The 27,818-nt window shown below is 67.0% G+C and overlaps 1 protein-coding gene across 1 annotated transcript in view; it reads right to left on the reverse strand.

Annotated features, from left to right (window-relative positions):
- Positions 1 to 4,792: 4,792 nt before the first annotated feature.
- Positions 4,793 to 27,818, reverse strand: part of PHRF1 (PHD and ring finger domains 1) — a 32,255-nt gene continuing 9,229 nt past the window's right edge. Inside the window, exons 4-21 of the mRNA XM_039911654.1 lie at positions 26,613 to 26,848; positions 26,361 to 26,444; positions 24,721 to 24,866; positions 24,544 to 24,629; positions 24,231 to 24,406; positions 22,039 to 22,168; positions 18,900 to 19,030; positions 18,192 to 18,379; positions 17,518 to 17,640; positions 11,211 to 11,365; positions 10,015 to 10,496; positions 8,453 to 9,972; positions 8,022 to 8,346; positions 7,745 to 7,955; positions 6,363 to 6,517; positions 5,670 to 5,957; positions 5,402 to 5,530; positions 4,793 to 5,289 (exon numbers count right to left, since the gene is read on the reverse strand). Of these exons, the coding sequence (XP_039767588.1) occupies positions 5,152 to 5,289; positions 5,402 to 5,530; positions 5,670 to 5,957; positions 6,363 to 6,517; positions 7,745 to 7,955; positions 8,022 to 8,346; positions 8,453 to 9,972; positions 10,015 to 10,496; positions 11,211 to 11,365; positions 17,518 to 17,640; positions 18,192 to 18,379; positions 18,900 to 19,030; positions 22,039 to 22,168; positions 24,231 to 24,406; positions 24,544 to 24,629; positions 24,721 to 24,866; positions 26,361 to 26,444; positions 26,613 to 26,848 (4,703 nt within the window). The 3' untranslated portion in view covers positions 4,793 to 5,151. The remainder of the gene's footprint in view (positions 5,290 to 5,401; positions 5,531 to 5,669; positions 5,958 to 6,362; positions 6,518 to 7,744; positions 7,956 to 8,021; positions 8,347 to 8,452; positions 9,973 to 10,014; positions 10,497 to 11,210; positions 11,366 to 17,517; positions 17,641 to 18,191; positions 18,380 to 18,899; positions 19,031 to 22,038; positions 22,169 to 24,230; positions 24,407 to 24,543; positions 24,630 to 24,720; positions 24,867 to 26,360; positions 26,445 to 26,612; positions 26,849 to 27,818) is intronic.

Consider the following 27,818-nt stretch of genomic DNA (forward strand, 5'->3'; position numbering starts at 1 on the left):
CAGCTGTGACTGTGGCCCCAAGTCACTTCACTTCTCTGGGCCTCAGTGACCTCATCTGGAAAATGGGGATGAAGACTGGGAGCCTCCCGTGGGACCACCCGATGACCCCGGATCTCCCCCGGCGCTTAGAACGGCGCTCTGCGCCTCGTAAGCGCTTAACAAATACCAACGTTATTAATAACGTTATTAATCATGAATGCTAATTAATAACGTTGGCATTTGTTAAGCGCTTACGACGTGCAGAGCACCGTTCTAAGTGCTCGGGGTAGAGACGGGGTACGGCTACAAGACTACAAGTCCGAAGGGTGGAATTCATTCACTCGCTCGCTCATTCAGTCGCCATTTACTGAGCGCCTACTGTGTGCAGCGCACTGGACTAAACGCTGGGGAGAGGAACACGGGGCAGTAAACCAACTCATTCCCCGCCCGCGACGACCGGACAGTCTGGAGGGGGGAGACGGGCAGCAATACAAAGAAATAAAATGATATGGACATGAGAGCTGGGGGGAGGGGACGAAGAGCTTGGGCCCCGGCGGGGGGGGGGGGGGGGGGGTCAGAAGTGCCGGGTTCTAATCCCAGTTCCCCCACTTTTCATTTTGTTATTTAATGGTATGTAAGTGCTTACTACATGACAGGCACTGTACTAAGCCCTGGGATAGATTAGAGCTAATCAGTTTGGACGCAGTCCCTGTCCCACCTGGAGCTCGCAGTCTTAATCCCCAATTTACAGATGAGGTAACAGACCCAGAGAATAATAATAACGTTGGCATTTAAGTGCTCACTCCGCGCCGAGCACCGTTCTAAACGCCGGGGGAGATCCGGGGTCATCGGGTCGGCCCACGGGGGGCTCCCGGTCTTCATCCCCATTTTCCAGACGAGGTCACCGAGGCCTATGGAGTGACTTGCCCAAGGCCATACAGCGGACAAGCGGCGGAGACGGGGAGCAGCGCGGCTCGGTGGCAAGAGCCCGGGCTTGGGAGTCAGAGGGCAAGGGTTCGAATCCCCGCTCTGCCACCTGTCCGCTGCGTGACCGTGGGCGAGTCGCTTTATCTTTCCGGGCCTCAGTGACCTCATCTGGAGAACGGGGATTGAGACCGCTGAATCTTGAATCTGCCCAGACGCTTAGTTCAGTGCTTAAAGTTCATCAAGCCCCTAAAAACCTATATCTCCTCCAATTAAAGGCATTTATTGAGCACTTACTACTAACAATCATTATAATAACGTCACATTTGCTAAGCATTTGTTGAGAGAAGCAGGGCGGCTCAGTGGAAAGAGCCTGGGCTTCGGAGTCAGAGGTCATGGGTTCGAATCCCGGCTCGGCCACTCGTCGGCTGTGTGACTTTGGGCGAGTCACTTAACTTCTCGGTGCCTCAGTTCCCCCATCTGTAAAATGGGGATTAAGACCGCGAGCCCCACGCGGGACGACCTGAATCCCCTGTGTCTCCCCCGGCGCTTACAACAGTGCTCGGCACATAGTAAGCACTTAACGGATACCAACGTTGTTATTATTATTACCACTTACTGTATCCTAGGCCCTTGTAACACGGGCCTGGGAGTCAGAAGGACCCGGGTTCTAATCCCGGCTCCGCCAACCGTCTGCTCTGTGACCTCGGGCAAGTCGCTTCACTTACCTGGGCCTCGGCGACTCTATCTGTAAAACGGGGGTTGAGACCGCGAGCAGGGACAGGGACCGGGTCCGACCCGATCGGCTTCTATCTGCCCCGCCGCTCAGTACAGTGCCGGGCCCATGGTAAGCGCTTTCCAAATACCACATCGGTTATTATTATTAAACACCCCCGACTGATCCGTTTGCCCACACTGCACTCGCGGATCGGTCAGTTTCTCGTCGACCGGTTTATACCTGGTCTCGGTGTCTATTGGGACATTTTCCAATTCTACGGTTTCTCCTACTTAGCCGTAATCGATCAATCCATCAACGGCACAGAGAAGCAGCGCGGCTCAGTGGAAAGAGCACGGGCTTCGGAGTCGGAGGTCATGGGTTCGAATCCCGGCTCGGCCACTCGTCGGCTGTGTGACTTGGGGCGAGTCACTTCACTACTCGGTGCCTCAGTTCCCTCATCTGTCAAATGGGGATGAAGACCGGGAGCCCCACGCGGGACGACCCGATTCCCCCGGGTCTACCCCAGCGCTTAGAACGGTGCTCGGCACCTAGTGAGCGCTTAACAGATACCAACAATATTATTATTATCATTACTGCGAGCCCCACGGGGGACAGGGACCGTGTACCTTGTACCTTGAAGCAGCGCGGCTCGGTGGAAAAGAGCCTGGGCTTCGGAGTCAGAGGTCATGAGTTCGACTCCCGGCTCTGCCGCTTGTCAGCCGTGTGACCGCGGGCGGGTCCCTTCGCTTCTCTGGGGCCTCAGTTCCCTCATCTGGAAAATGGGGATTGAGACCGTGAGCCCCACGCGGGACGACCCGATTCCCCCGGGTCTACCCCAGCGCTTAGAACGGTGCTCTGCACAGAGTAAGCGCTTCACAAATACCAACATTACTATTACCCCAGCGCTTAGTACGGAGCCTGCCACATACCAAATACCACGACTCTTCTTCTCATTAACAAGCAGCAGAGCCGGCATCAGAACCCACGGCTTTCCCACTCCCAGGTCCGCGCTCTATCCACTACGCCACGCTGCACTTGGTGCGCGCGGAGCGCTGTGCTAAACCCTCGGGAGAGGCCCGCACAACGGAATCACTCCCACCGACTCTTCTCCCACTCCCTTCTCCGTCCCCCCGATTTGCCCCCTCTGCTCACCCCCGCCTCAGCCCCGCGGCACTTCCGTCCGTATCTGACATTCCTTTATTTCAGTTAATAACCATCTCCCACTCTGGACTGTCAACTCACTGTCCATTCCAAGCGCTTAGTACAGTGCTCTGCACATAGTAGGCGCTCAATAAATACTATTGAATGAATAACGAATTCGTCGTGGGCGGGGGACACTGTCTACCAACTCAGGTGTACCGTCCTCTCCCAAGTGCTCAGTAGAGTGTTCCGCCCACGGTAAGCGCTCAGTAAATACTATCCATCGATGGCGCCGAGTGAACAAAGACTCCCCAAGGAGGGCTTGGGGCCCAGTGGGAGGGGATAAAGCCCCGCCACTTGTCGGCTGTGTGACCGTGGCCGAGTGGCTTCACTTCTCTGGGCCTCAGTTCCCTCATCTGTCAAATGGGGATGAAGACGGCGAGCCTCCCGTGGGACAACGCGATGACCCCGGATCTCCCCCGGCGCTTGGAACGGTGCTCGGCGCCTAGTAAGCGCTTCACAAATACCAACGTTATTATAAAGGGAATCAAGGGAAGCCCCGTCTCCTGCTGAGCGGGAGCCCCCGAAGGGGGTCGGGAATTTGTGTCCGACCTGATTAGCGTGTCTCTCCTCCAGCGCTGAATAATAATACTACTAACGTTGGTATCTGTTAAGCGCTTACTATGTGCAGGGCGCCGTTCTGAGCGCTGGGGTAGACACAGGGTCATCGGGTTGGCCCACGCGGGGCTCCCAGTCTTCATCCCCATTTTACAGATGAGGTGACGGAGGCCCAGAGAAGTGAAGTGACTGGCCCACAGTCACCCGGCTGACAAGTGGCAGAGCCGGCATTTGAACCCATGACCTCCGACTCCCAAGCCCGGGCTCTTTCCGCTGAGCCACGCTGAAAAGAGCGGGCGTTTAATAAATACCCCTACCCGCATATTAAACAGTCCTCCCTCTTTAAAGCCGCAACAGGAGTCCAGTTAAAACAAAAACCACACACACCGAACCATCAAAAACCCCAAAACAAATCCTAAACCAAATTCTTGGCTCCAGGACGTGGCGGGAGAGGACGGCGTGCTTTCTGGACGGAGACCAGGGAAATGAACGGCAATGTTGGAAACCCCCCCCCCCCCCCAAATTGGCATCTTCTCTGGGCTCCACCACACCAACCCTGTCCTGGGGGCATTTGGGGGACGGGCGGGGGGGGTTGGCGGGCTCTGGGTGATAGAACGGTGCTATTTAAGCGCTTACTATGTGCCAAGCACTGTTCTAAGCGCTGGGGGATACAAGGTGATCACGCTGTCCCATGTGAAACTCCCAGTCTTCATCCCCATTTTCCAGATGCGGTCCCTGAGGCCCAGAGAAGTGAAGCGACCGGCCCAAAGTCACCCAGCTGGCAAGGGGCGGAGCCGCGATTCGAACCCACGACCTCTGACTCCCAAGCCCGGGGTTCTTGCCACGGGGGCGCGCGCGCGCGCGCTCACGGGCGTGGAGGACCTCGACTCGGCCCCGTGTCTGCCGCGTGACCTCGGTCAAGTCACTTCTCTGGGCCTCCGTTCCCTCATCTGCCAGACGGGGACGAAGACCGGGAGCCCCACGGGGGACACCTACTGAACCCGAACCTACTCCGGCGCTTAGAACGGTGCCTGGCACAGAGTGAGCGCTTACCGAGTACCACAGTTATTAGGACGGACGCACGTGCGGGTCCTTTTCCTTCCCTCCCTCTAAAGGCGGGGGCCCCCGACCATCAACTCGTCCTCTACAGAGGCGCGACTCGTTTTCAGACCGACCCCCCCGCCAAAACGCTCGCCTCGCCCCGTCTCCGCCCGAGGCACGCCGGCAAGGGACATCACCTCCGGAGCGGGGTTATTTCGGCAGGCTCCGTTTATAAAGGTTAAGCTCCGCCGGGCGGCGGCGTTCGCCCCCGGCCCCGGCCCCGACTTTCCCCCGTCTCAAGTCCTGAATCGACTTAGACGTTCTCTAAAGACAATCCGTATCTCGATAAATTACAACACCGTGAGAAACAGGGCGGGTGTGTATATATAATATATATATATACTGTATACAGATTAGAAAACGAAAACCAAAGAAAAACCCCGAGGGGGTCCGTCCGGTCGGGGACGGAGCGGGCGGGGGGCGCTTTCGGAGATTGGGGGGGGGGGGGGCCCCCGGAAGAAAAAAAAGTGTGTGATCCAAGTTAAACCCTGAAAACAGTAGCACTTTCCGGGGGTCCCCGCAGGGTCCGCCCGCCCCCCCCGTCCGTCCGAGGCCGGCTTTCCTCCCTCCCTCCCCGGGGCGCTTGTCGCCCCGTCTCCCGCGCCGCCCGTCCACCGCGCCCCGAGGGTCGGCGGGGGGCGCGGCCGGGTTTCGGGGGGGGCGGCCCTCCCTCAGTTCTCCATCTCGGGGGGCTCGTCTTCGGGGCCGGACTTCCTCTGCCGCCTCATGTGCTGGTACTTTTCCACGTAGGCCTTGACCAGGTTGGCCACTTTCATGGGGTTGATCTCTCCGCTCTTGCTGTGACAGATCTGCGGGGGGGGGGGACACGGGACGGCGGGTCACCCGGGGCGGCGGGGCGGGCCCGAGACCCCCGGGGGGCGGGGGGTGGCCGCCGGCCCGCCCTCCCGCCCGCCCTCTGACCTTCTGCACGGCCTTGCGGAGGATGTCCTTGTACTCGTCCTTGGTGATCTCCCGCTTCTGGTAGAAGGGCTTTATGGCGAGCTTCACCTCCTCCACCGCTCGCTCCTGCACGTGCAGCTTCTTCAGGTACTGGGAGGCCAAGCGGGGAGGGAGAGCGGGGGTGACCAGGGCCGCCGCCGCCTCCGCCGGCCCGCGCCCGGGGCGCCGGGAGACGGGTCCCCCACCCGGCGGCGACCGGAGCGGGCCGAGTCCCCCCGCCCCGCCTCACCTCCTCGTTCTTGGTCTTCTCCGGGGCGGGCTTGGGCGGCGGGGCCTTGTCCCCGGCCGCCCGGTCGCCCGTCGAGGCGGCGGCCTGGGTGCCCGGCTCCGAGGCGGCGGCCAGGGCGCCCGGCTCCAGGGTGCCCGGGTCCGGGGTGAGACTGGGCCCGGCCCCGTAGCCCCCCGCGAGGGGGAGGCTCCCCTGCATGATGAACTGCACGGTGGGCTGGCTGACGGGGGCGTAGGGCGGCAGGTTGGAGGGCAGCGTCGGGGGCAGGGGCACGTCGGGGTTGTAAACCTGCGGGACGACAGGGGTCGGAGATGCCCCGGGCCGGAGGGGAGGCCGTTTCGCCCCCGCCCCGCAACCGCTAGACGACAACCTCCCTGTGGGCGGGGGGGACGTGCCTATCACCCTCCCCCCGAGCGCTCAGCACGGCGCTCCGCACGCAGTAAGGGCTCAATAAACGCCACTGACCGGGCCGCGGCCCGCTAGGCCGGGAGCTCGGGGTCGACGTGCCCGCTTCTCGTCCCCTCCCCCCTCCCTCGCGCTCGGTACAGCGCTCCGCACACGGTAAGTGCTCGGTGAGTCTGACCGGACGAACGAACCACCCCGCCGGCGTCCGGGCAGGCGAGCGAACCAACTGGAGGGAGCCCTCGGGGTCCCGGCCGGGCCGGCCGCCCGGCCCGCGGAGGGGACACCCACCTGAGAGGAGTCCGGGTCGGGAAAGAAGGGTTCGGGAACTATGGAATTGGCGGGAGGAGGCCTGGCTGAGGGCACCTGATCGAACGGGATCGGGCCGCAATCTTCCGCCTTCCAAAACCCGTCCTTTAGCCTCGGCAGCCTGAAGAAGGGCAGTCCTGGAAGGCGAGGGGGGGGGGGGGGGGGAACGGGACACCCGCGGATCAGGCCGGGGGGCCACGGGCCGGTGACGCTCCGTGACCAGTTACGCCGACGGTACTCGTTAAGCGCTGACGACCTGCCGGGCGCCGTACTGGATACGAGGTCGGCGGGTCGGACACGGTCTCTGTCCCACGCGGGGCTCACAGTCCTCATCCCCGCGTCGGCGATAATGACGACGACGGCATCCGTTAAGCGCTTACTACGCGCCGAGCACCGTTCTGAGGGCTGGGAGGGTACGGGGCGGTCGGGTTGGCCCAGGTGGGGGCCCCCCGTCTTAATCCCCATTCTACAGAGGAGGTCACTGAGGCCCAGCGACTTGCCCGAGGTCGCACCGCCGATCGGCGGCGGAGGCGGGATTAGGACCCACGACCTCCGGCTCCCAAGCCCGGGCTCTTGCCGCTGAGCCCCGCGCGCTGCGGACGGGAGAACGGAGGCCCGGAGAAGCGAAGCGACCGGCCCGAGGTCACACGGCAGGCGGGCGGCGGAGCCGCGATCAGAACCCAGGTCCTTCTGACTCCCAGGCCCGGGGCCTAACCGTTGAGCCACGGGAGACTCGCCTCCCCTCTGGGCCTTAAGCTCGTTGAGGGCAGGGAACGTGTCCACCGTAAAGCAGCGTGGCCACGCGGCTAAACCCGGGCCCGGGAGTCAGAGGAGGTCCTGGATTCTAATCCCGTCCGCCCGTCCGCCCGGCGACCTCGGGCAAGTCGCTTCACTTCTCCGCACCTCAGTCCCCTCACCTTAAAACGGGGATGGAGACGGGGAGCCCCACGGGGGACGGGGACCGTGTCCGACCCGCTCAGCTCGTATCTTCCCCGGCGCTCGGTACGGTGCCCGGCACGCGGCGGGCGCCTAACAGATACCTCGGTCATTCTTAACTCCCGTCATCCCGGGCCCTCCCGGGCACTTAGCTCGGTGCTCTGCACGACAGTAAGGGCTCAACACAGACGACCCAACGACGGCAGCAGGCGCTCGATCGACGCGCTCGATCGAGCGCGAGGGCCTGGCAGGATGCGGTGATGCCCCCGGGAAGGGCGGGGGCCGACGGGAGAGCCCGACGTCAGGCGCCCGGGGCGGGCCGCCCTCTCCGGGCCCCGGCTTCCCGGCCCGCGCGACGGGCCCGGCGGAGGGGAGGGGAAGGGGGCCGGGCCCTCCCGGAGACCCCCCCCGCCCGCGAGGCGACTCACTGGGCGCGGCTGCGTCGTCCTCTTGCCGCTGGAGGTTCCAGGTGACCCTCTTGACCGGAGCCTTGGACTTCAGCAGGGGGGCCAGAGGACAGGCCGCCCCCTCGGGCTTCGGGCCCCCGCCCGGCCCCTCGGCCGGGGCGGGTCCGCCCTCCTCTTCCGCCCCGCCGCCGGCCGTCTTCCCGCGAGGGGCGGGGTCGGCGGGCGCCCCGGCCTCGGCCCGCCCGCCGGGGCCCGTCTCCGGGGGCCCCGGGGCCGCCGGGGCCCGAGGCGGGGGGGCCTCTCCGGGACCGGTCGGCGGGCCCGGGCGGGCGGCCGGGAAGGGGGGTCCCGGGAGGGGGTCTCTCTCGGGCGAGGAGTCGGTGGGGTCCGGGGAGGGGGGCGAGCTCATGTCGTCCAGCTGGAAGAGGCCGGCCTCGCCCGACAGCGCTTCGAAGACGTGGTCGGCCTCCACCGTGTCGCCGTAGTCCAGGTCCTCGGCGACGGGGACCGCCGCCCCCGCCGCGCCCCCGGGGACGGCCGCCGTCTCCTCCGGGGCGCCCCCGGCCGCCGGGGGGTCCGGGCAGCGGGGCGGTGGCGGGCGGGCCCCGTCCGGGCCGGCGGGCCCGGGCTCCTTGTCCGGGGCCGGCGGGGGAGGCCTCCTCCTTCCCCGGGCGCCTCCTGTCCCGGGAGCGGGAGCGGGAGCGGGGCCGCTTCTCCCGGGCCCCGGGCCCCCCGGCCCCCCGGCCGCCGCGGGGCTCGGCGGCCCGCCAGCGGCGCTTCTCCCGGGAGCGCGAGCGGGAGGCCCGGCGTTCCCGGGCCCGCGCCCCGCCGCCGTCCCTCCTCGGGTAGCGCTCGCGGCTGCGTTCCCTCCGGCAGCCGCGGCGCCGGCCCCGCTCGGGGCTGCTGGAGCGGGAGCCCTCGCGCCCGCGGCCCCGGGACCCCGACCGCCGCCGCCTTTTCCTCCTGCGGCCGTCGGCCGGCTCGTGGGCGGAGCCGTCGGGGCTCCCGGAGCGGGAGCGGGAGCGGGGCGGCCTGCGGTCCCGCGCCCGGGGGGCCCGCCGCCTCTCGCGGCCCTGGTCCTTGGCTTTCTTCCTGGGGCCGCGCTCGCGGCTGCCGGACCCGTCGCTGGACGACCGGCGGGCTTGGGGCCGGGCCCGCGCCTTGCGGGGGCGGCCCTCCCCGGCCGAGCGCGAGGTGGACCGGGAGCTGCCCTCCCGGGAGCGGGAGCGGGAGCGCCCCCGCTCCCGCCCGCCCGCCGGCTTCCTCTCGGCCTTCTTCCCGCTCCGGGAGCTGGAGTCGGAGCGCGAGCGGGAGCGGGAGCGGGAGGGCGGGGGCGAGCCCAGCTCCACGATCCGATGGACGGCGGCGGGGGGCGGCGGGGACGGGGCCGGCGGGGACGGGGCCGGCGGGGACGGGGCCGGCCCCACCGTCACGCAGGTCACCGTGCGCCCGCCCGCGTCGAAGAAGGGGTCGGCCGGGGGCGGGGCGGGGCCCGCCCGGCCGTCGGCCCCGTCGGCCTCCCCGCCCAGGGTGTAGGAGGTGACGCAGCGCACCGTGTGGAAGGCGGGCGGGTCGGGGCTCTGGACGGAGATGGTGCGGGTGATCCCGGAGGGCCGCGGGCCGGGGCCCGGCCGGTCGGGGCTGCCGGCCGGGGAGCTGGAGTCCGAGCCCGTGGGCTCGAAGGGGTCGTACATCTCGCTCTTCCCCTGCTGCTTGCTCTTGGCCGGGGCGAAGAGGGCCGAGGCGGGCTCCTTGCCCTGGGCCCGGCGGTCCACGGGCCGGAAGGTGTTGCAGAAGCCCGGGTGGGCCGGCCGGCCGCCGGGGGCCGCGTGCCCGGGGATGTTGATGCGGAAGCTCTCGAAGGGCGGGCCCGGCCCCCGGCCTCCCCGGGCCGTGCCCGGCGGGGCGGGGCCTGCGGAGGACGACGAGGAGGACGACGACGACGACGACGAGTTGGAGCAGGAGGAGGAGGAGGGGGCGGCGGCCGACCCGCCCGCCGGCGGCTTGGGCCCCCCGGGCTCCCGCGGGCCGGGCCCGCCCTCGGCCCCGCCGCCCCGGCCCGGCTGGCCGGAGCCCTCGCGGCCGGTCAGCCGGTTGATGCGGGGGGCGGGGCCGTCCGCGCCCCGGCCGCCCGCGGCGGGCTCGGGACCCGGGCGCCCGTTGCCGCCGTCGTCCCCGCCCTCTCTCTTGATCTTTGGTATCCTGGGGAGGTCGGAGACGTCCGCCCGGGCGGCCGGAGGGCGGGCCGGCGGCCGGCCCGCCCCGCCCCGCCCCGGCCGGGCGGCCCCGGGGGTCGGCGGCGGCGGGAGCCGGTCCTCCCCATTCCACCGGGCCGTGGGCTTCGACCTCGGCCCGGGCCCGGGGGCGCCGGCCGAGCTCTGCGCCGAGCGGGGGGTCACGGAGAACTCCAGCTTCACCGCCGGCCTCGAGGGCCACGGCGGGGGAGGGGCCCCTCCCTTCTCCGCGCCCCCGGCCCCGGCCGAGCCGGCCGAGGCGAAGGAAGACGAGGAGGAGGACGGGGCGGCGGAGGCGGCCGTGGAGAAGGTGGAGGAGGAGGACGACGACGAAGAGGACGACGACGAGGCGGAGGAGGAGGAGGCGGAGAACACGCTGGGGGGTGGCCTGGTGTGAGAGTTCAACCCCAGGTGATGGGCCGGGTCCGGGGCGAGGCCGCTCGGGGCCGCCGGGCCCGAGCTCCCCGTTCGGGGCGGCGGGCCGGGCCGGCCCGCCCCTCTCCAGTCTCCGGTCCAGTTCCGCTGCAGGGATATCGGAGCTGGAGGGGCGGTGGAGAGAGGGAGAGGGAGGGATGAGTGGGAGGGAGGAGTGGGAGGGACCAAGGCGGGACGAGGGAGGGATGAGGGAGACGGAGGGATGAGGGAGACGGAGACACGGATGAGGGAGGTGGAGGGATGAGGGAGGGATGAAGGCGGGATGAGGGAGATGGAGGGATGAGGGGAGAAGGATGAGGGAGGGATGAGGGAGACGGAGACACGGATGAGGGGGAGGGATGAGGGAGGTGGAGGGATGAGGGAGGGATGAAGGCGGGATGAGGGAGATGGAGGGATGAGGGGAGAAGGATGAGGGAGGGATGAGGGAGACGGAGGGATGAGGGAGACGGAGAGATGGATGAGGGGGAGGGATGAGGGAGGGATGAAGGTGCGATGAGGGCGATGGAGGGATGAGGGAGGGATGAGGGAGACGGAGGGATGAGGGAGATGGAGAGATGGATGAGGGGGAGGGATGAGGGAGACGGAGGGATGAGGGAGACGGAGAGATGGATGAGGCGGAGGGATGAGGGAGGGATGAAGGTGGGATGAGGGACACGGAGGGATGAGGGGGACGGAGAGAGGGATGAGGCGGAGGGATGAGGGAGGAGGGAGAAGGACGAGAAAGAGACGGGGGTGGGGGGAGAGGTGAGCCAAAAAATGCCCTCAGTACAAAGGGGCTCCTCGTAGCGAGGGTGAGCGGAGGGCGGAAGCCACCTCACCTGCCTTCTTGGCCGAGAGGGAGCCGTCCCGGTTGATGACCACGTCGGCGCCGCTCATCATCAGCAGGCTCTGGCCGGACAGGATGCTGCCCAGGAGGTCGGGCACGGGGGCGGCCTCCGCCGCCCGCTCGGGGGCCGAGGCCGGGACGCCCCTCCTGGCGCGGGGAGACCGGAGGGACGGTCGGCGTCTCGCCCGCCGCGGGCATCGCCCCCCCGCCCCCGGCAACGCCACCTCCCACGCGCCGGCCGCCCGGGCCGCCCGGCTCGGGAGGGAGGGTTAAGCCCGGGGGGGCAGAAGGCCGGGCCCCCGTCGTCCCCCCGAGGGCGGGCCCGGGCGGGTGCCCCCCCATCAGTCCCTCCATCAAGGCACATCCTCCGGGGCTTCCTATCCATCAGTCGGTCGTCCGCCATACTGCGTGCGGAGCACTGTCCTAAGCGTTCGGGAGGGGCGACCGGGTCGGTGGACACGTTCCCGGCCCACAAGGAGCTTACGGTCCAGGCGGGGAGGCAGATGCTACTAGACGCCACCGACGTGGACCTAAAGTACCGTGGGGCAGAGGGAAGAGCCAGGCGACGATGTAAATCCTCAGCACTGTACCGAGCGCCTGGGAGAGGCCGAGACCCCCGAGTCGGCAGACACGGCCCCCGCCCCCAAGGAGCGGCCTCGGTGTTGATATTAACGACCGTGACGTGCGTCGAGCGCTTACTCTGTGCCAGGCGCCGCGCTAAGCGCTGGGGAAGACACCGGCTAATCAGGTCGGACCCGGTCCCTACACCAGACGGGGCTCACAGACTCGGTCCCCATTTTAACGATAATGTTAAGCGCTCACTGTGCGCAGAGCACCCTTCTAAGCGCTGGGGGAGATACGGGGTCAGCAGGTTGCTTAATCCCCATTTTCCAGATGAGGTCACCGAGGCCCAGAGACGTGACTTGCCCGGTCACTCGGCTGCCAGGTGGCGGGGCTGGGATTCGAACCCCGTGACCTCTGACTCCCAAGCCCGGGCTCTTGCCACTGAGCCGTTTTACAGATGAAATCGCCGAGGCGCGGAAGCGAGGCGACCGGCCCGGGGTCACCCGGCAGACGAGCGGCATTAGAACCCGGGTCCTTTCGACTCCCGGGCCCGCGTTCCCTCCACTGAGGCAGGTTCTGGAGAAGCAGCGTGGCTCAGTGGGAAGGGCCCGGGCTTGGGAGTCAGAGGTCACGGGTTCGAATCCCGGCTCTGCCCCTTGTCAGCCGTGTGACTGTGGGCGAGTCACTTCACTTCTCTGGGCCTCCGTGACCTCATCTGGAAAATGGGGGTGAAGACCGGGAGCCCCACGAGGGACAACCTGACTCCCGTCTCCCCCGGCGCTTAGAACAGCGCTCTGCACACAGTAAGCGCTTAACAAATACCAACGTCATTATTATTATTATTTTCCCCCAGGAAAAATCCCACGCGCTGTCCGAACGTGGCAGCCGCCGGTGCTTCCGCCCTCGTGCCCCTGTGGTTACCGAAATGCCACCGAAACGGTTTTTTAAAAAAAAAAACCCCCAAAACCAAAAACAAGTGGATTAAAAAACTCCAGAGGGGCAGGGCACCCAGCCGGCCGGCTACGAGCCGCCGACCGTCCACCTGAGCGCGACCGTCTCCCCGGGGGAGCCCTGTCGGACGGGGTCCCGGCAGCTGCCCGGTGGTTCCTTCCACCCTCATCTCTCCATCCAACCGACGGGGGGCAACCTGAAGGCGGGAAGGGGGTCCGTTACCTGTCCCGAGCGGTCAGCGCAGTGCTCGGCACACGGCAGCCTGGAAGCTACGGAAGGACCGCGTCTACTGACTGCGTCCGGCGCTTTGGAAGAGTCACAGGTGACGACGAATCGTTATCGTCATTACCGTCCTCTCGCCGTCATCGATGGGGTGCGCTGAGCGCCGTGTGCAGGGCACTGGCCTCGCTGCTTGGGCGAGCACCACGGAACACTCCCGAGAGCTCAGTACGGCGCTCCGTACACGCTAGACTGTCAGCGCCTTGCGAGGGGGCCCCGTCGCTTCGCCTCCCCCATCTCCTGCCCCCAACGACCCGGCCCCTGCTCTACTGAGAAAATTGACACCGTCAGGCGTGAGCTCCCGACAATCTCCCCTCCCCGCCCCCGGTTCCTCCCGTCTTCTGCCCCTTTTCCAACTCTCCCGCCCTTCCCAGCTGCATTCCTAGAGCTCTGCCTCCTCTGGCAATCCGCCCCCCCCCCCCCGCCTGAGCAACTGGCCCCGGGCCTCCGCGCCTCGTCGGAGCGCTCGCCCCCTCCCCGACCGCCAACTTCAACCGCTGGCTCTCCGACGGCTTCTTCCCCGCCGCTTTCGAACCTGCCCACCCCTCCCCATCCTACAAAGAACCCTTCCTTGCCCCCGCCCCGGTCCCCTTCCAGTTATCGCCCCCTCTCCCTCCTCCCATTCCTCTCCCAACTTCTTCATCGGGTCGCCCACACCCGCCGTCTCCGGTTCCTCTCCTCCGATTCCCTCCCGGGCGCCCTCCGGTCCGGCTTCCGTCCCCCCCGCTCCGCAGGAACCGCCCTCTCGGAGGTCGTATCCGACGGCCCCGACTCCATCCTCGTCCTCCTCCGCCTCTCGGCCGCCTCCGACACCGTGGACCACCCGCTTCTGCACACGTTCTCCAACCCGGCCGGCTCTCCTCCTCTCCCTGGCCGCTCCTCCTCCGCCTCCCACCCCCCCCTCGCTGTGGGGCTCAGTTCCGGGTCCCCTCCTAGTCTCCGTCTACACCCTCTCCCTTGGAGAAACCATTCGCTCCCGTGGCTTCAACCATCACCTCTCTGTCGACGCCTCCCAAATCTCCGTCTCCAGCCCCCACCTCTCCGCGGCCTCGCATCTCCTCCGACCCCCGAGCCGCCTCCGGTCGGACGTCCCGCCGTCCCCCGACACGTCTAAAACGGAGCTCCCCGTCTTCCCGCCCGAACCCCGTCCTCCCCGGAACTCTCCCGTCGCCGCAGACGTCGCCGCCGCCCTGCCCGTCGCGCGGGCCCGTGACCTCGGCCCCATCCTTGACTCCTCTCTCTCACCCGACCCACCTATCCGATCCGTCGCTAAATCCCGTCGGTCTGACCTTCGCCACGTCGCTAAAACCCTCTCCAAACGGGTATCTCGTTAATCCGAGCCCTTCTCCCCTCCCGCCGTCAGCCTCCTCGCTGACCTCCCCGTCTCCCCTCTCTCGGCGCTCCAGTCCGGATTTCACTCCGCCGCCCGGATCATCTTTCTATCCTTCCGCATCACCGGGGAAGCGGCGTGGCTCCGTGGAAAGAGCCCGGGCTGGGGAGTCAGAGGTCGCCCGTTGGGATCCCGGCTCCGCCGCTTGGCAGCGGTGGGACCGTGGGCGAGTCACCTCGCTTCTCTGGGCCTCAGTGACCTCATCTGGAAAACGGGGATGAGGACGCGAGCCCCACGGGGGACGACCTCATTCCCAGCGCTTACAACACTGCTCTGCACATAGTAAGCGCTTAACAGATACCGACATTATTATTACTTCTACCGAAACCGATCAGTCCACGTTTCCCCGCTCCTCAAGACCCTCCGGCGCTTGCCCCTCCACCCCTGCAACCAACTTTAAAGCCCTTCTCCCCCTCCTACCCCTCACATCGCTCATCACGTCGCTCCCCTCCTACTCCAACCCGGCCCGCACGCTTCACTTCTCCAACGCCAACCTTCTCACTGCACCTTGAGCTCCCGTACCTCGCCGACGACCCCTCAACCCGGGCCCTGCAACGCCCTCCCTTTCCGTAGCCAGCGATGGCCCTCCCCGCCTTCATTCGTTCATTCAGTAGTACTTATCGAGCGCTTACTGTGTGCAGAGCACCGTACCGAGCGCTTGGAATGAACGAGTCGGCAACAGATAGGGGACGGTCCCTGCCGTTTGACGGGCTCTACGCCTCGTTGCGGGCCCGCCTCCTCCAAGAGGCCTTTCCTGCCAGAGCTTTCCTCTCCTCTTCTTCCACTCCCTTCCGCGTCGCCTTGATCTGCTCCCTTTCTTCACCCCCCCCGCCCCTTGCCAGCGCCCCCATCACTTATAATGATGATAAAAACTTCTCACTCGGGGCCCCGAGGCCGTCCGTCCCCTCGCCCCCTCCTACCTCTCCCCCCTTCCCTCTTTCTCCCGCCCAGCCCGCACGCTCCGCTCCTCCGCCGGCCCGCGTCCTCCCGCGGTCCCGGGACGCCCTCCCTCCTCGCCTCCGCCGGACCCGTCCTCCTCCCCTCTCCGAAACCCTACTGAGAGCTCACCTCCTCCGAGAGGCCTTCCCACACTGCGCTCCCCCCTTTTCTCCCTCTGCTCCCTCTACCCCCCCTTCCCCTCTCCGCAGCTAAACCCCCTTCTCCCCCATCTCCCTCCGCTCGACGTACTCGTCCGCTCGACTTTATCTATCTTCATCACCCTATTTATTTTGTCAATGAGATGTACGTCGCCCCGATTCTATTTATCTGCTCTCGGTTTTAACGAGACGGTCATCCCCTCGATTCTATTTATCGCCATCGTTCTCGTCCGTCCGTCTCCCCCGATCGGACCGTGAGCCGTCAAAGGGCAGGGACCGTCTCTACCCGTTACCGGTTTGTCCATTCCAAGCCCTTAGTACGGTGCTCTGCGCGTCGTAAGCGCTCAATGAATACTACTGGACGAATAATGTTGGCATGTGTTAAGCGCTTACTTGGTGCAGAGCACCGTTCTAAGCGCCGGGGGAGATCCGGGGTCACCGGGTCGGCCCACGGTCTTCATCTCCGTTTTCCCGATGAGGCCACTGAGGCCCAGAGAAGGGAAGTGACCGGCCCACAGTCACCCAGCCGCCAAGGGGCGGAGCCGGGATCGGAACCCATGACCTCCGACTCCCAAGCCCGGGCTCTTTCCGCTGAGCCGCGCTGCTTCTCACCCTTGCCGTCGATTATCTATCTCCATTAACGTCTGTCTCCCCTTCTAGACCGTAAGCTCGTCGTGGGCGGGGACTGGGCCTGTCGGGGTACGTTGTACTCACCCCAGTGCTTAGTACAGTGCTCCGCAAACAGCAAGCACCCCATTCATTCATTCAATCGCATTTATTGAGCGCTCACTGCGTGCAGAGCACCGTTCTAAGCGCCGGGGTAGATACAGGGGGATGAGGTTGTCCCACGTGAGGCTCACGGTCTTCACCCCCATTTTCCAGATGAGGGAACTGAGGCCCAGAGAAGTCGAGGTGCTGACAGTCCGGGGGCGGGCGGGAGTCGGAAATCAAAGCAAATGAACGGGCATCGATACCAAGAAACAGAATTAGAGTCAATCCCCATTTTACAGACGAGGTCACCGAGGGACAGGGAAGGGAGGCCCCGAGGCGGACACGCGGCGGGGTCGGGATCGGAACCCGTGACCCGCTGACTCCCGGGCCCGCGGTCGATCGACTACGCCGCGGGAAGTGGTTGTCTGTCATCCCGGGCGGGAAATCAATCCTCCCGTATCCCCATCTCCCATCAAACCTTAAATCCACCCCATCCAGGACTCGCTAAATACGACTGATTGCTAAGGCCTCCTCACTGCCCTCTCCCAAGCGCTCGGCACAGTGCTCTGCCCTCAGTAATAATCATAATAATAGTAATAATAATGTCGGCGTTTGTTACGCGCTTACGACGTGCAGAGAGCACCGTTCTAAGCGCCGGGGGAGATACGGGGGAATGAGGCTGTCCCACGTGAGGCGCCCGGTCGTCACCCCCATTTTCCAGATGAGGCAACCGAGGCCCAGAGAAGCGACTCGCCCACAGTCACCCAGCTGACGAGGGGCAGAGCCGGGATTCGAACCCCCGACCTCTGACTCCCGAGCCCGGGCTCCGTCCACCGAGCCGCGCTGCTTCTCTGGGAAGCTGGGGAGACCGGGCAACAATAATAATAATAACAACGCCGGTATCTGTTAAGCGCTTACGACGTGCAGGGCACTGTTCTAAGCGCCGGGGTAGACTCGGGGGAATCGGGTCGCCCCACGCGGGGCTCCCGGTCTTCATCCCCATTTTCCGGAATGTGGTGACCGAGGCCCAGAGAAGCGAAGCGACTCGCCCACAGTCACCCCGCGGACGGGTGGCGGAGCCGGGATTCGAACCCACGATCTCTCGACTCCCAAGCCCGGGCTCTTTCCACTGAGCCGCGCTGCTTCTCTAAGAAGACCGGGTAGACCGGGAAGCCCCTCGAGGGCGGGGACCGTGTCCTCCAAGGCTACCGGTCTCCCCCAGGCGCCGGGGAGAGTGCTCGGCACGCGGTAGGCGCTCCATCGACGGAGCCGCCAGACGGACGCGGGGCCTCCCAGCCGGGTCTTACCTGGAGACGCCCATGGAGACGGGTCGGGCCACGGGCTGGTGGGAGCGGAGGGCCGACTGGGACAGCAGCCTGCGCTTGGCACTCAGAGGCGAGCCCGGGGACGCCGCCGGGGGCTCTTCGTTGCTACGGGGGCGGCCGGGTGAGGCGGGAAACGCGCGCCCACGTCCACCCCCACGGCAGCCGCCCGCCGCCATCCCGCCCGGGGCCGCAAATAACGGGGCCGGGCCCCCTTCCCGCGCGACGCCGCCCCGACCCCGGAGCCGGGGCCGGGGGGGGGGGGTCCCCATCGCCGACCGGGCACCCACCCGGCGTCGCCCCCAACCCGGAACCGTTCTCACGATAACGCTGGCATCTGATGAGCGCTTACTAGAGCACCGTTCTAAGCGCCGGGGCAGATGCAGGGTCATCGGGTGGGCCCCCGGTCTCCATCCCCGTTCTCCAGAGGAGGGAACTGGGGCCCAGAGAAGTGAGTCGCCCACAGTCACCCAGCTGCCAAGGGGCAGAGGCGGGACTGGAACCCACGACCTCTGACTCCCAAGCCCGGGCTCTTGCCACCGAGCCTCTGGGTAGACTAATCTGTGCTGGGTCACCGGGGGGGGGGGAGAGTCGGGGACGGAGAGGGGAGAAGAGCGAGGGGCGCGGGGCGGTCCGTCCGCGGGGCCGACCGGGCTCACCCGTCGTAGAAGTCCAACGCGTCCGGGTCCCCGAACACGGACAGCGACGCCGCGCCGATGTTCGCCCGCATGAGGCCCAGCGACGGCTGGACGGGCTTGTCCAGGGTGGGCAGCGGCAGGCCGGACCCCACCCTCCCCAGTCCCAGGGTCCTGGCGATGCGCGAGCGGGTCGTCGCCGCGCCCCCCACCTGGGTTCCGGAGAAACCAGACGGTCGGCCGGGGGCGGCCCCTCCCCTCGGACCTCCGGCCCCTCCGCCGGAGAGCCCCGAGGGGACGGTTCGGGGCGGCCCCGTCTTGCCCCCCGGCCTCCGGGAAACCCGCGCCCGGGACCCCAGCGTCCTCGGGGGACGGGGACGGGTTCCTCTTTGGAGAGGACGACCCCCCTTTCGAGAGGCGGCGAACCGCCCGACGGGCCCCGGGTTCCTCGGGCGGGGGGTCCGGGGCTCCGCCGAGAAAGGGCCCGGGCCGGGCCTCGACCCAAAACCACGGGGCCGCCTCCCGCCCGACCGGGACGGCCGACCTGCTCCCGTCCCCCTCTCATCCGGACGGAGGGGTCCCGGCCCGGGGGGTCCCCGTCCCCCCCCCGCGCGGCTCCGGGGGTGGGGATTTTGACCCCGGAGCGGCCCGGGACCGTTGGTGGGGACGTTCCGGCCGCCCGGGAGGGGTCGGGGGAGGGGTCGGGGGAGGGAGGGAGGGACGGACACCCACCCGTGTCGTCTTCCTCCCCTTCCTCTTCTTCACGCGGGACTTGCGCCTCTTGACCCGCGACCCCGGGCCCTGGCTCCCGGCGGCAGACTTGGCCGGGGTTCTCTTCCTCCCCGACGTTCTCTTCCTCCTGCCTGAAACCGGACGGGTGGGTTGGACGGCGGGGGAGGGGGGGGGGGGGCGGAGGTGCTTCGTCTCCTTTCTTAGAACAGCGATTGGAACGTTCGTATCCGTTAGGTGCTTACCGCGCGCCCAAGCGCCGGGGGGGATCCGGGGGCACCAGGTCGGCCCACGCGAGGCTCCCAGTCTTCATCCCCGTTTTACAGGCGGGGCGCCGAGAAGCGAAGCGACGGGCCCCGAGTCACTCAGCCGGCGGGCGGCGGAGCCGGGGTTCGAACCCGTGACCTCTGACCCCTAAGCCCGGGCTCCTTCCACCGAGCCGCGCTGCAGCGCTCGCCACGTGCCAGGCGCCGTACTGAGCGCTGGGGGTCGATACGGGCTATTCGGGTGGGACACGGTCCCCGGCCCACGTGGGGCTCGCAGAGAAGCGGCGCGGCTCGGGGGCGAGAGCCCGGGCTTGGGAGTCCGAGGTCAGGGGTTCGAATCCCGCCTCTGCCCCTTGTCAGCTGGGTGACCGCGGGCGGGTCTTCTTCACTTCTCTGGGCCTCAGTTCCCTCATCTGGAAAATGGGGACGAAGACCGGGAGCCCCACGTGGGACAACCTCATTCCCCCGTATCTCCCCCGGCGCTTAGGACGGTGCTCTGCACGTAGTAAGCGCTTAACAGACACCAACATCATTATTATTATTATTATTATTATTCTTGATCCCCATTTTACAGATGAGAGGCAACCGAGGCACAGAAAAGAATAATAATAATGATGGTATTCGTTAGGGGCTTACTATGTGCCGAGCACTGTTCTAAGCAATGGGGGGGGGATACAAAGTAACCAGGTTGTCCCCCGTGGGGCTCACGGTCTCAAATGACTTGCCCAAAGTCACTCGGCTGACAGGTGGCGGAGCCGGCACTGGAACCCGTGACCTCTGACTCCTAAGCCCGGGCTCTCTCCACTGAGCCGCGCTGCGGCGCCGGCCACGTGCCGGGCGCTGTGCTGAGCGCCGGGGTCGACACAAGGTTATCGGGTCGTCCCACGTGGGGCTTCACAGTCTTCATCCCCGTTTTACAGGTGAGGGAACCGAGGCCCGGCGAAGTGAAGTGGCTTGCCCAAGGCCCCGCAGCGGGAGAGTGGCGGGGCCGGGATTAGAACCCAGGCACCCGCTACTCCTAGGCCCCGGGCTCTACCCACTAGGCCACACTCCTCGCCCCCTGAAAGGCCCGACCTCTAGACCGCAAGTCCCCTCTAGACGGTAAACTCGCTGCGGGCCGGGCATGGTTCTGTTTGGTGCTCTACGACGCTCTGCCAAGCGCTGAGTACGGTGCTCTGCACACAGTAAGCGCTCGATAATAACAATAATGTTGGTATCTGTTAAGCGCTTCCCAATGATAACGATGTCGGTACCTGTTAAGCGCTTCCTCGGTGCCGACCACCGTTCTGAGCGCTGGGGTAGACGCAGGGGAATCGGGTTGTCCCACGGGGGGCTCCCAGTCTTAATCCCCGTTTTCCAGATGAGGTCACTGAGGCCCAGAGAAGTGAAGTGACTCGCCCACAGTCCCACAGCGGACGCGTGGCAGAGCTGGGATTCGAACTCATGACCCCGGACTCCAAAGCCAGGCTCTTTCCACTGAGCCACGCTGCTTCTCTATGTGCAGAGCCCCGTTCTAAGCGCCGGGGGAGATCCGGGGTCGTCGGCTCGTCCCACGGGAGGCTCCCGGTCTTCATCATCCCCATTTTCCAGATGAGGGAACTGAGGCCCAGAGAAGGGAAGCGACTCGCCCACGGTCCCACGGCTGATGGGCGGCGGAGCCGGGGTTCGCACCCGCGACCTCTGACTCCCAAGCCCGGGCTCTTGCCACGGAGCCACGATGACTCACGTGGAGCTGAAGCCCCCCCTTGCCCCCCCAAGAACGACACATAAATCCGTGGAAGGAGGGGGACGGCGGAGAGTAAGTCTAGAGCGGGGCTTAGTGGACAGAGCCCCCGGCCCGGGAGTCAGAAGGAGCCGGGTTCTAATCCCGGCGCCGCCCCCCGTCTGCTGTGTGACTCTGGGCAGGTCCCTTCACTTCTCCGGGCCTCAGTGACCTCACCCGGAAAATGGGGGTTAAGATGGTGAGCCCCACGTGGGCCAACCTGACCACCTCAGCTTTCCCAGCGCTTAGACCGGTGCCTGGCACCTGGCGAGCACTTACCAAATACCATCGTTACCGTGGCTCAGTGGAGAGAGCCCGGGCTTGGGAGTCAGAGGTCAGGGGTTCGAGTCCCGGCTCCGCCCCCTCGGCAGCCGGGTGACCGTGGGCGAGTCGCTTCACTTCTCTGGGCCTCAGTGGCCTCATCTGGAAAACGGGGATGAAGAAGACCGGGAGCCTCCCGTGGGCCCACCCGACGCCCCCGGATCTCCCCCGGCGCTCAGAACGGTGCTCGGCACAGAGGAGGCGCTTAAGGCCCACATTATTATTATATCATCGTTCTCCGGGCCTCAGTTACCTCATCTGTAACAGGGGGATAAGAGCGCAAGCCTCACGTGAGGCGGGGACTGTGTCCAGCCTGCCGAACTGGTACCAGACCCCAGCGCTCAGAACGGTGCTCGGGGGGGGGGGGGGGGGGGGCTGACAATTATCCTCCCCGCCTTCCGAGCCTTACGGAAGGCCCCGTCTCCTCCAAGCAGCCTTCCCCGATTACGCTCCCCCCTCCTCACGGGGACGTTGGCATCTGTTAAGCGCTTGCTCTGTGCGGAGCGCCGTCCTCGGCGCCGGGGGAGACACGGGGTCACCGGGGCGTCCCCCGTGAGGCTCCCAGTTCATCCCCATTTTCCGGATGAGGGGACCGAGGCCCAGAGAGGCGAGTCGCCCACAGCGGCCGAGGGGCGGAGCCGGGATTCGAAGCCGCGACCTGCGACTCCCCAGCCCGGGCTCTTTCCACTGAGTCACGTGCGCGCCCCCCGCCCCGCCCCCGGCCTCAGGAGCCCCTCGCGGATCGGAGGGGGAGGAAAGCGAGCCGGGGCCCCCGTCTCCCCCGGGGACTCACCTCTCTTCCTTTTCCGCTCGCCCGGCGTTGGGGGCGCGGGGGGCCGCCGATAGACGGCCGTGCTCAGCCCCGCCGCCACGGCCTCGATGGTCTCATCCAGCGGGGAGGGCGGCGGGGACCTGGGCCCGTGCTGTGGAGAGACGCGCAGCGAGGAGACGGGGAGACGGGGCGGGAGAGACAGAGAGACGGAGAGATCCGAGGACACGGGTTCTGGCGGGGCCAAACCCACTTCCCCTGCCCCTCCTGGGACCGATTCCCCTCCGGGGGGGGGGGGGGTCCCACCCGTGGCTCCGGAGCGCCGAAACGCTCAGTCAAGTGCTCTCAGCAATAACGATTACGACGATGACAATGCGACGTTGGTATTTAAGCGCTTACTATGCGCCGGGCGCCGTTCTAAGCGCTGGGGGAGATCCAGGGTCATCAGGTTGTAATAATAATAATAATAATGTCGGTATTTGTTAAGCGCTTACTATGTGCAGAGCACCGTTCTAAGCGCCGGGGGAAGACACAGGGTCATCGGGTCCGGTCCACGTGAGCCTCCCGGTCTTCGCCCCCATTTTCCGGATGAGGCCCGGAGAAGGGAAGTGACTCGCCCACAGTCACACGGCGGCCAAGTGGCGGAGCCGGCATTCGAACCCACGATCTCTGCCTCCCGAGCCCGGGCTCGTTTCCCCCACAGCCACAATGAACTCGAGCCGGGTGGATCTGTGTCGCGTGGCTTAGCGGAAAGAGGATCTAACCCCGACTCCGCCGCTTGGCAGCTGGGTGACCTCGGGCGAGTCGCTTCCCTTCTCCGGGCCTCGGTTCCCTCATCTGGAAAATGGGGACGAAGACCGGGAGCCCCACGGGGGACGACCCGATGACCCTGGATCTCCCCCGGCGCTTAGAACGGTGCTTGGCACACAGTAGCCGCTTAATAAATAGCGTAATCATTAGAGTCTAGCCGCCACCCGATACGTGCACTGTACTGGGCGCTCGGGAAGTAAAGAAGGGACCCCGTCCGCTGCCCTCAAGGGGCCGCTGTGGCCCAGAGAGCCTCAGGCCATCCCTAATAATTAATAACAATGATCATGATAGTCATAATCATAATAAGAGAGAGACGGCACGGTGTCGTGGATACGGCCTGGGTCCGGGAGTCAGAAGGTCATGGGTTCTAATCCCAGCCCTGCCACTTGTCTGCTGGGTGACCCTGGGCGAGTCCCTTCGCTTCTCTGGGCCTCAGTTCCCTCATCTGGAAAATGGGGTTTGAGAGCGGGAGCCCCACGAGGCAGATCTGCCAGCGCTTAGTACAGCGCTTGGCGCACGGTGAGCGCTCGGCAAACACCTCCGTCGCCATCATCTTATCCACTGGGCCACCGGGCTTCGTCCACGGGCAGCCGGGTGGGTCCCCGGAGGAGCCCGGGCAGCCGGAGAAGCAGTACGGCCCAGTGGCTAGGGCCCGGGCCGGGGAGTGCCGGGGACCCGGGTTCTAATCCCACCTCCGCCACCCGTCTGCTGGGTGAGCTCGGGTGTCCCACTTGGCTTCTCTGGGCCTCGCTCCCCGAACGGTGAAACGGGGCCGGAGACGGCGGATCCCACGTGGGACGCGGAGGACGACTTGAGAAGCGGCACGGCCCAGCGGGCAGAGCCCGGGCTTGGGAGTCAGAGGGATCCGGCTTCGAATCCCGGCTCTGCCTCTCGTCGGCCGGGGGGACCTCGGGCCAGCCGCTTCTCTCTCAGTTCCCTCGCCTGGCAAACGGGGACGAAGACGGGAGCCCCGCACGGGGCCGGGGACCGGGTCCGACCTCACCGGCTTCGATCTGCCCCAGTGCTCAGTACAGTGCCCGGCACCGAGAGTGGAAAAACCCCGGAAGGGGGGGGGGGACGACGGACACGAATAATAACTACGGCCCCGGCGAAGCGCCTAACTAGGTGGAGGGCACCGTCCTAAGCGCTGGGGCGGATCCGAGCGGAGCGGGTCGGACCCGGTCCCCGTTCCGCGTGGGGCTCGCGGTCTTCGTCCCCGTTCTCCAGATGAGGGAGCCGAGGCCCCGACAGGTCAGGTGACTAGCCCGAGGTCACGCAGCCGCCAGGTGGCAGAGCCGGCATTCGAACCCCTGACCCCCGACTCCCAGGGCCCGGGCTCCCCCCGCCGAGCCGCGCCGCTTCTCTAACGGGGACCCGCGGGCGGGCGGGACGGGGGCGGCGGTTACCTGGACGGCGCGGGCGGTGGTGAGGCGGTTCCGGTTGACGGTGGCCCTCACCCGCTCGCTCTGCCGCGTCCTGGCGATGGCCCGGGTGCGGCCGGGGTGGGGGCGCGGCCGGCCGGCGGCCGGGCCCGTCCCCCCCGGGAGGCCGGACGGCTCCTCTTCGCTCCCGCTCTCGGCGGCTCGGGGGGAGGGAGAGGCCGACCCTCACTCGCCGCCCCCGGGGCCCCCCCCCCGGGCCCCGGGGCCCCCGCCGCCCCCCCCCCCCCCCCCCCCCCACGGGCCCGCCTCCGACCCCGCCGGCCCCGGTCGTCGTTACCGGGAGCCGGGGCGGCACACTCCGGGCAGAACCACTCGTCCACGGGCACCTCGCTCAGAGCCGGGGTCAGGCACTCCATGTGGTAGCTGAACGGGGGGGACACGGGGAGGGGCGGGGGGACGGTGAGCCAGCGTCCGCCCCGTTCTCCCCCCCGCGGGCCCCTCGGAGGGCACTCACCCCGCGTCGCAGCCGTCGCACAGGAGGAGGCGGTCTTCCCGGTCGCTGCGCCCGCACACCTCGCAGAAGGTGGGGTCCTCCGCCCCCTCCGCCGCCCCCTCCTCCTCCTCCTCTCCGGCCGGCCCTTCCGCCTTCTCCACGGGGACCTGGCCGGGGGTGGGGAGGGGTCAGTCCCCGGCGGGGCGGCGGGATCCACCCGGCGTCCCCCGCGCGCGGCGCGCCGGCCCCAGCGTCCGAAACAGCAAGGGACGCACACGTCCCCTGGCCGAGACGGGCTCCGAGGCGAGAGACCGTCACACACGGCCTCCGCCCGGCGGGCCGCTTCTCCCGCGGGCGGCCCGTCCGTCGCCCCCACGCCCGCGGACCCCCCCCTTCCCTCCCCATGGCGGCCCCGGCGCCGCCGGCCGCCTCGGTCTTTGGTTTACGTCTATCACCGAGCTCGCCGCGGGCAGGGGAACGTGTCCGCCGCCTCCGCGGCGGCGTCCTCTCCCAAGCGGGGAGCGAGGCGCTCTGCGAAAATCTCTCAGTCCGGGCCGTCCGTCCCCTCGCCCCCTCCTACCTCTCCCCCCTTCCCTCTTTCTCCCGCCCAGCCCGCACGCTCCGCTCCTCCGCCGCCCGCCTCCTCGCCGTCCCGCGTCCTCCCGCGGTCCCGGGACGCCCTCCCTCCTCGCCTCCGCCGGACCCGTCCTCCTCCCCTCTCCGAAACCCTACTGAGAGCTCACCTCCTCCGAGAGGCCTTCCCAGACCGAGCTCCCCTTCTCCCTCTGCTCCCTCTCCGCCTCTCCGCACCTAAACCCTCTTCTCCCCCCTCTCCCTCCGCTCCTCCCCCTCTCCCTTCCCCTCCCCTCGGCACCGTACTCGTCCGCTCGACCGTGTGTATCTTCATCACCCTGTTCGTTCCGCCGCCGAGACGTACGTCGCCTCGGTTCTATTTATCTGCTATCGTCCCCTCGACCCTATGTACCGCCACTGCTCTCGTCCGTCCGTCTCCCCCGATCGGCCCGTCAGCCGGTCAGAGGGCAGCGACCATCTGTCACCCATCTGCCCATTCCGAGCGCTCAGTCCAGTGCTCCGCGCGTAGTAAGCGCCCGATGAATACTACCGGATGAACGAATGACAAATCGAATCGAGCGCCTCCGTTTCCCCATCCGGACCAAGAGGGATAATGCTATCGACGAGGACGATAACTAACGGGGGCTTCTATTAAGCCTTTGCGACGTGCAAAGCGCTAAAAGCAGCGTGGCCCAGTGGAAAAGAGCCTGGCCTTCGGGGCCAGAGGTCATGAGTTCGACTCCCGGCTCTGCCACTCGTCAGCTGGGTGACTGTGGGCGAGTCACTCTGCTCCCCTGCGCCTCGGTGACCTCGTCTGGAAAATGGGGACGAAGACCGGGAGCCTCCCGTGGGCCGACCCGATGACCCCGGATCTCCCCCGGCGCTCAGAACGGTGCTCGGCACATAGTGAGCGCTTAACACATACCGACGTTATTACTATTATTATTATTATTATTATTATTAAAAACGCCAGCTCGCCCTCCCCCTCGGCACGGCGGGCCCCGGGTGGGGCCGGACAGAATCCCGCTTGGCTGGCCCGGCCCGGAGGCGCGTGACTCCCGTGGGGGGCGGAGGAGGGGGACCCTCACCTTCTTCAGGATCTCCCCGCCGAAGCAGGAGCGGATGCAGATGCATTTAAAGGCGATCCGATCGACGGGGCAGGAGTTGGCGTTCTGGAAGGGGGACGCCGGCGTCACGGGCGGGCGGAGGGGGAGCCCCTCCCGGCGGCTTCCCGCCCGCCGGTCCCCGATCCGCCGGCCCGTCCTCGCCCTCCCCGACCGGGCCCCGGGGGAGGGGCGGACGGCGACCCCGGGGCCGGCGGGGAGGACGTCCGGCCTCACCTTGGCCCACTCGGCGATGCAGTCCAGGCAGAAATAGTGCGCGCAGCTCTCCGGGGTCCCGACGGCCTGGCCCCGAAAGCCGTTGAGGCAGATGGGGCAGCTCTCGGCCTCGTCGCCGTCGGAGCCGAGCGGGTCTCCGTCGGCGGCTCCCCGCGGCCCTTTGGGGGGCTCCGCCTCGCCCTCCCTCGGGGCCTCCTCGTCCGGGCCGTAGTCCTCGTCGTCGTCCTCCTCCGAACCTTGGGCGGCGGGGAGGACGGGGACCGACCGCATCTTTAACGGCCCCGAGGGGCTCGCGGCGGCATCGGTCGGGCGCTCGCTACGGGCCGGGCGCCGCTCTAAGCGCCGGGACAGATACGAGCCCCCGCGGAGCTCGGTCTTCATCCCCGTCGCACGGATGGGGGAACTGAGGCCCAGAGAGGCCGAGCGGCTCGCCCGGAGTCCCACGGCAGGAAGGCGGCGGGGCCGGGATCAGAACCCACGACCCGAGACTCCCGAGCCTGCGCCCCTGCCTGGGCGGGGCCGCTGCGATGGTCTCCCCGGCTGCGGCCCGGCGGGGGTCTGAAGGTGGGCTGGCCCTGCGGGCGTTCAGTACAGTGCTCTGCACGCACTAGGCGCTCAATAAATACAACTGAAGGAACGTGCCCTGTAGTCAGTCCCTTGGGGTAGCGGCCCCCCGGCTTGTGGGGGGAATCGAGGGGTGCGGGGGGGGTCTTTCAAACGGGCGGACGGTAGACTGGGCGCCGCTCCGGTGGTGACTGGCGGGCGGTTCAGGAGGGAACGGGGCACTGGGGTGAGAACGGCGGAATGTGTTAAGCGCTCACCGTTCATTCATTCGTACTCACTGAGCGCTTACTCCGTGGAGATCACGGTAATAACGGTAACGCTGGTCTCTGTGAAGCGCTTACTCTGTGCAGAGCACCGCTCTAAGCGCTGGGGGAGATCCGGGGTCATCAGGTCGGCCCCCGGGAGGCTCACGGTTAATCCCCGCTTGACAGATGAGGGAACTGAGGCCCGGGGAAGTGAAGTGACTCGCCCGCAGTCACACGGCTGAATGCCGACAGGACGCAGTCCCTGGCCCACCCGGGGGTCCGCATCCAGGCGGGCGACGGCCACCGAGTCCCCACGTCGCAGAGGAGGAAACGGCCCACCGAAGGGCCGTGAGGCGCCCAGAGACCCACGGCCCGCCGGCGGCGCAGCTGGGATTGG

The sequence above is a fragment of the Ornithorhynchus anatinus genome, chromosome 3 (genome assembly GCF_004115215.2).
Source record: "Ornithorhynchus anatinus isolate Pmale09 chromosome 3, mOrnAna1.pri.v4, whole genome shotgun sequence".
Lineage (NCBI taxonomy): Eukaryota > Metazoa > Chordata > Mammalia > Monotremata > Ornithorhynchidae > Ornithorhynchus > Ornithorhynchus anatinus.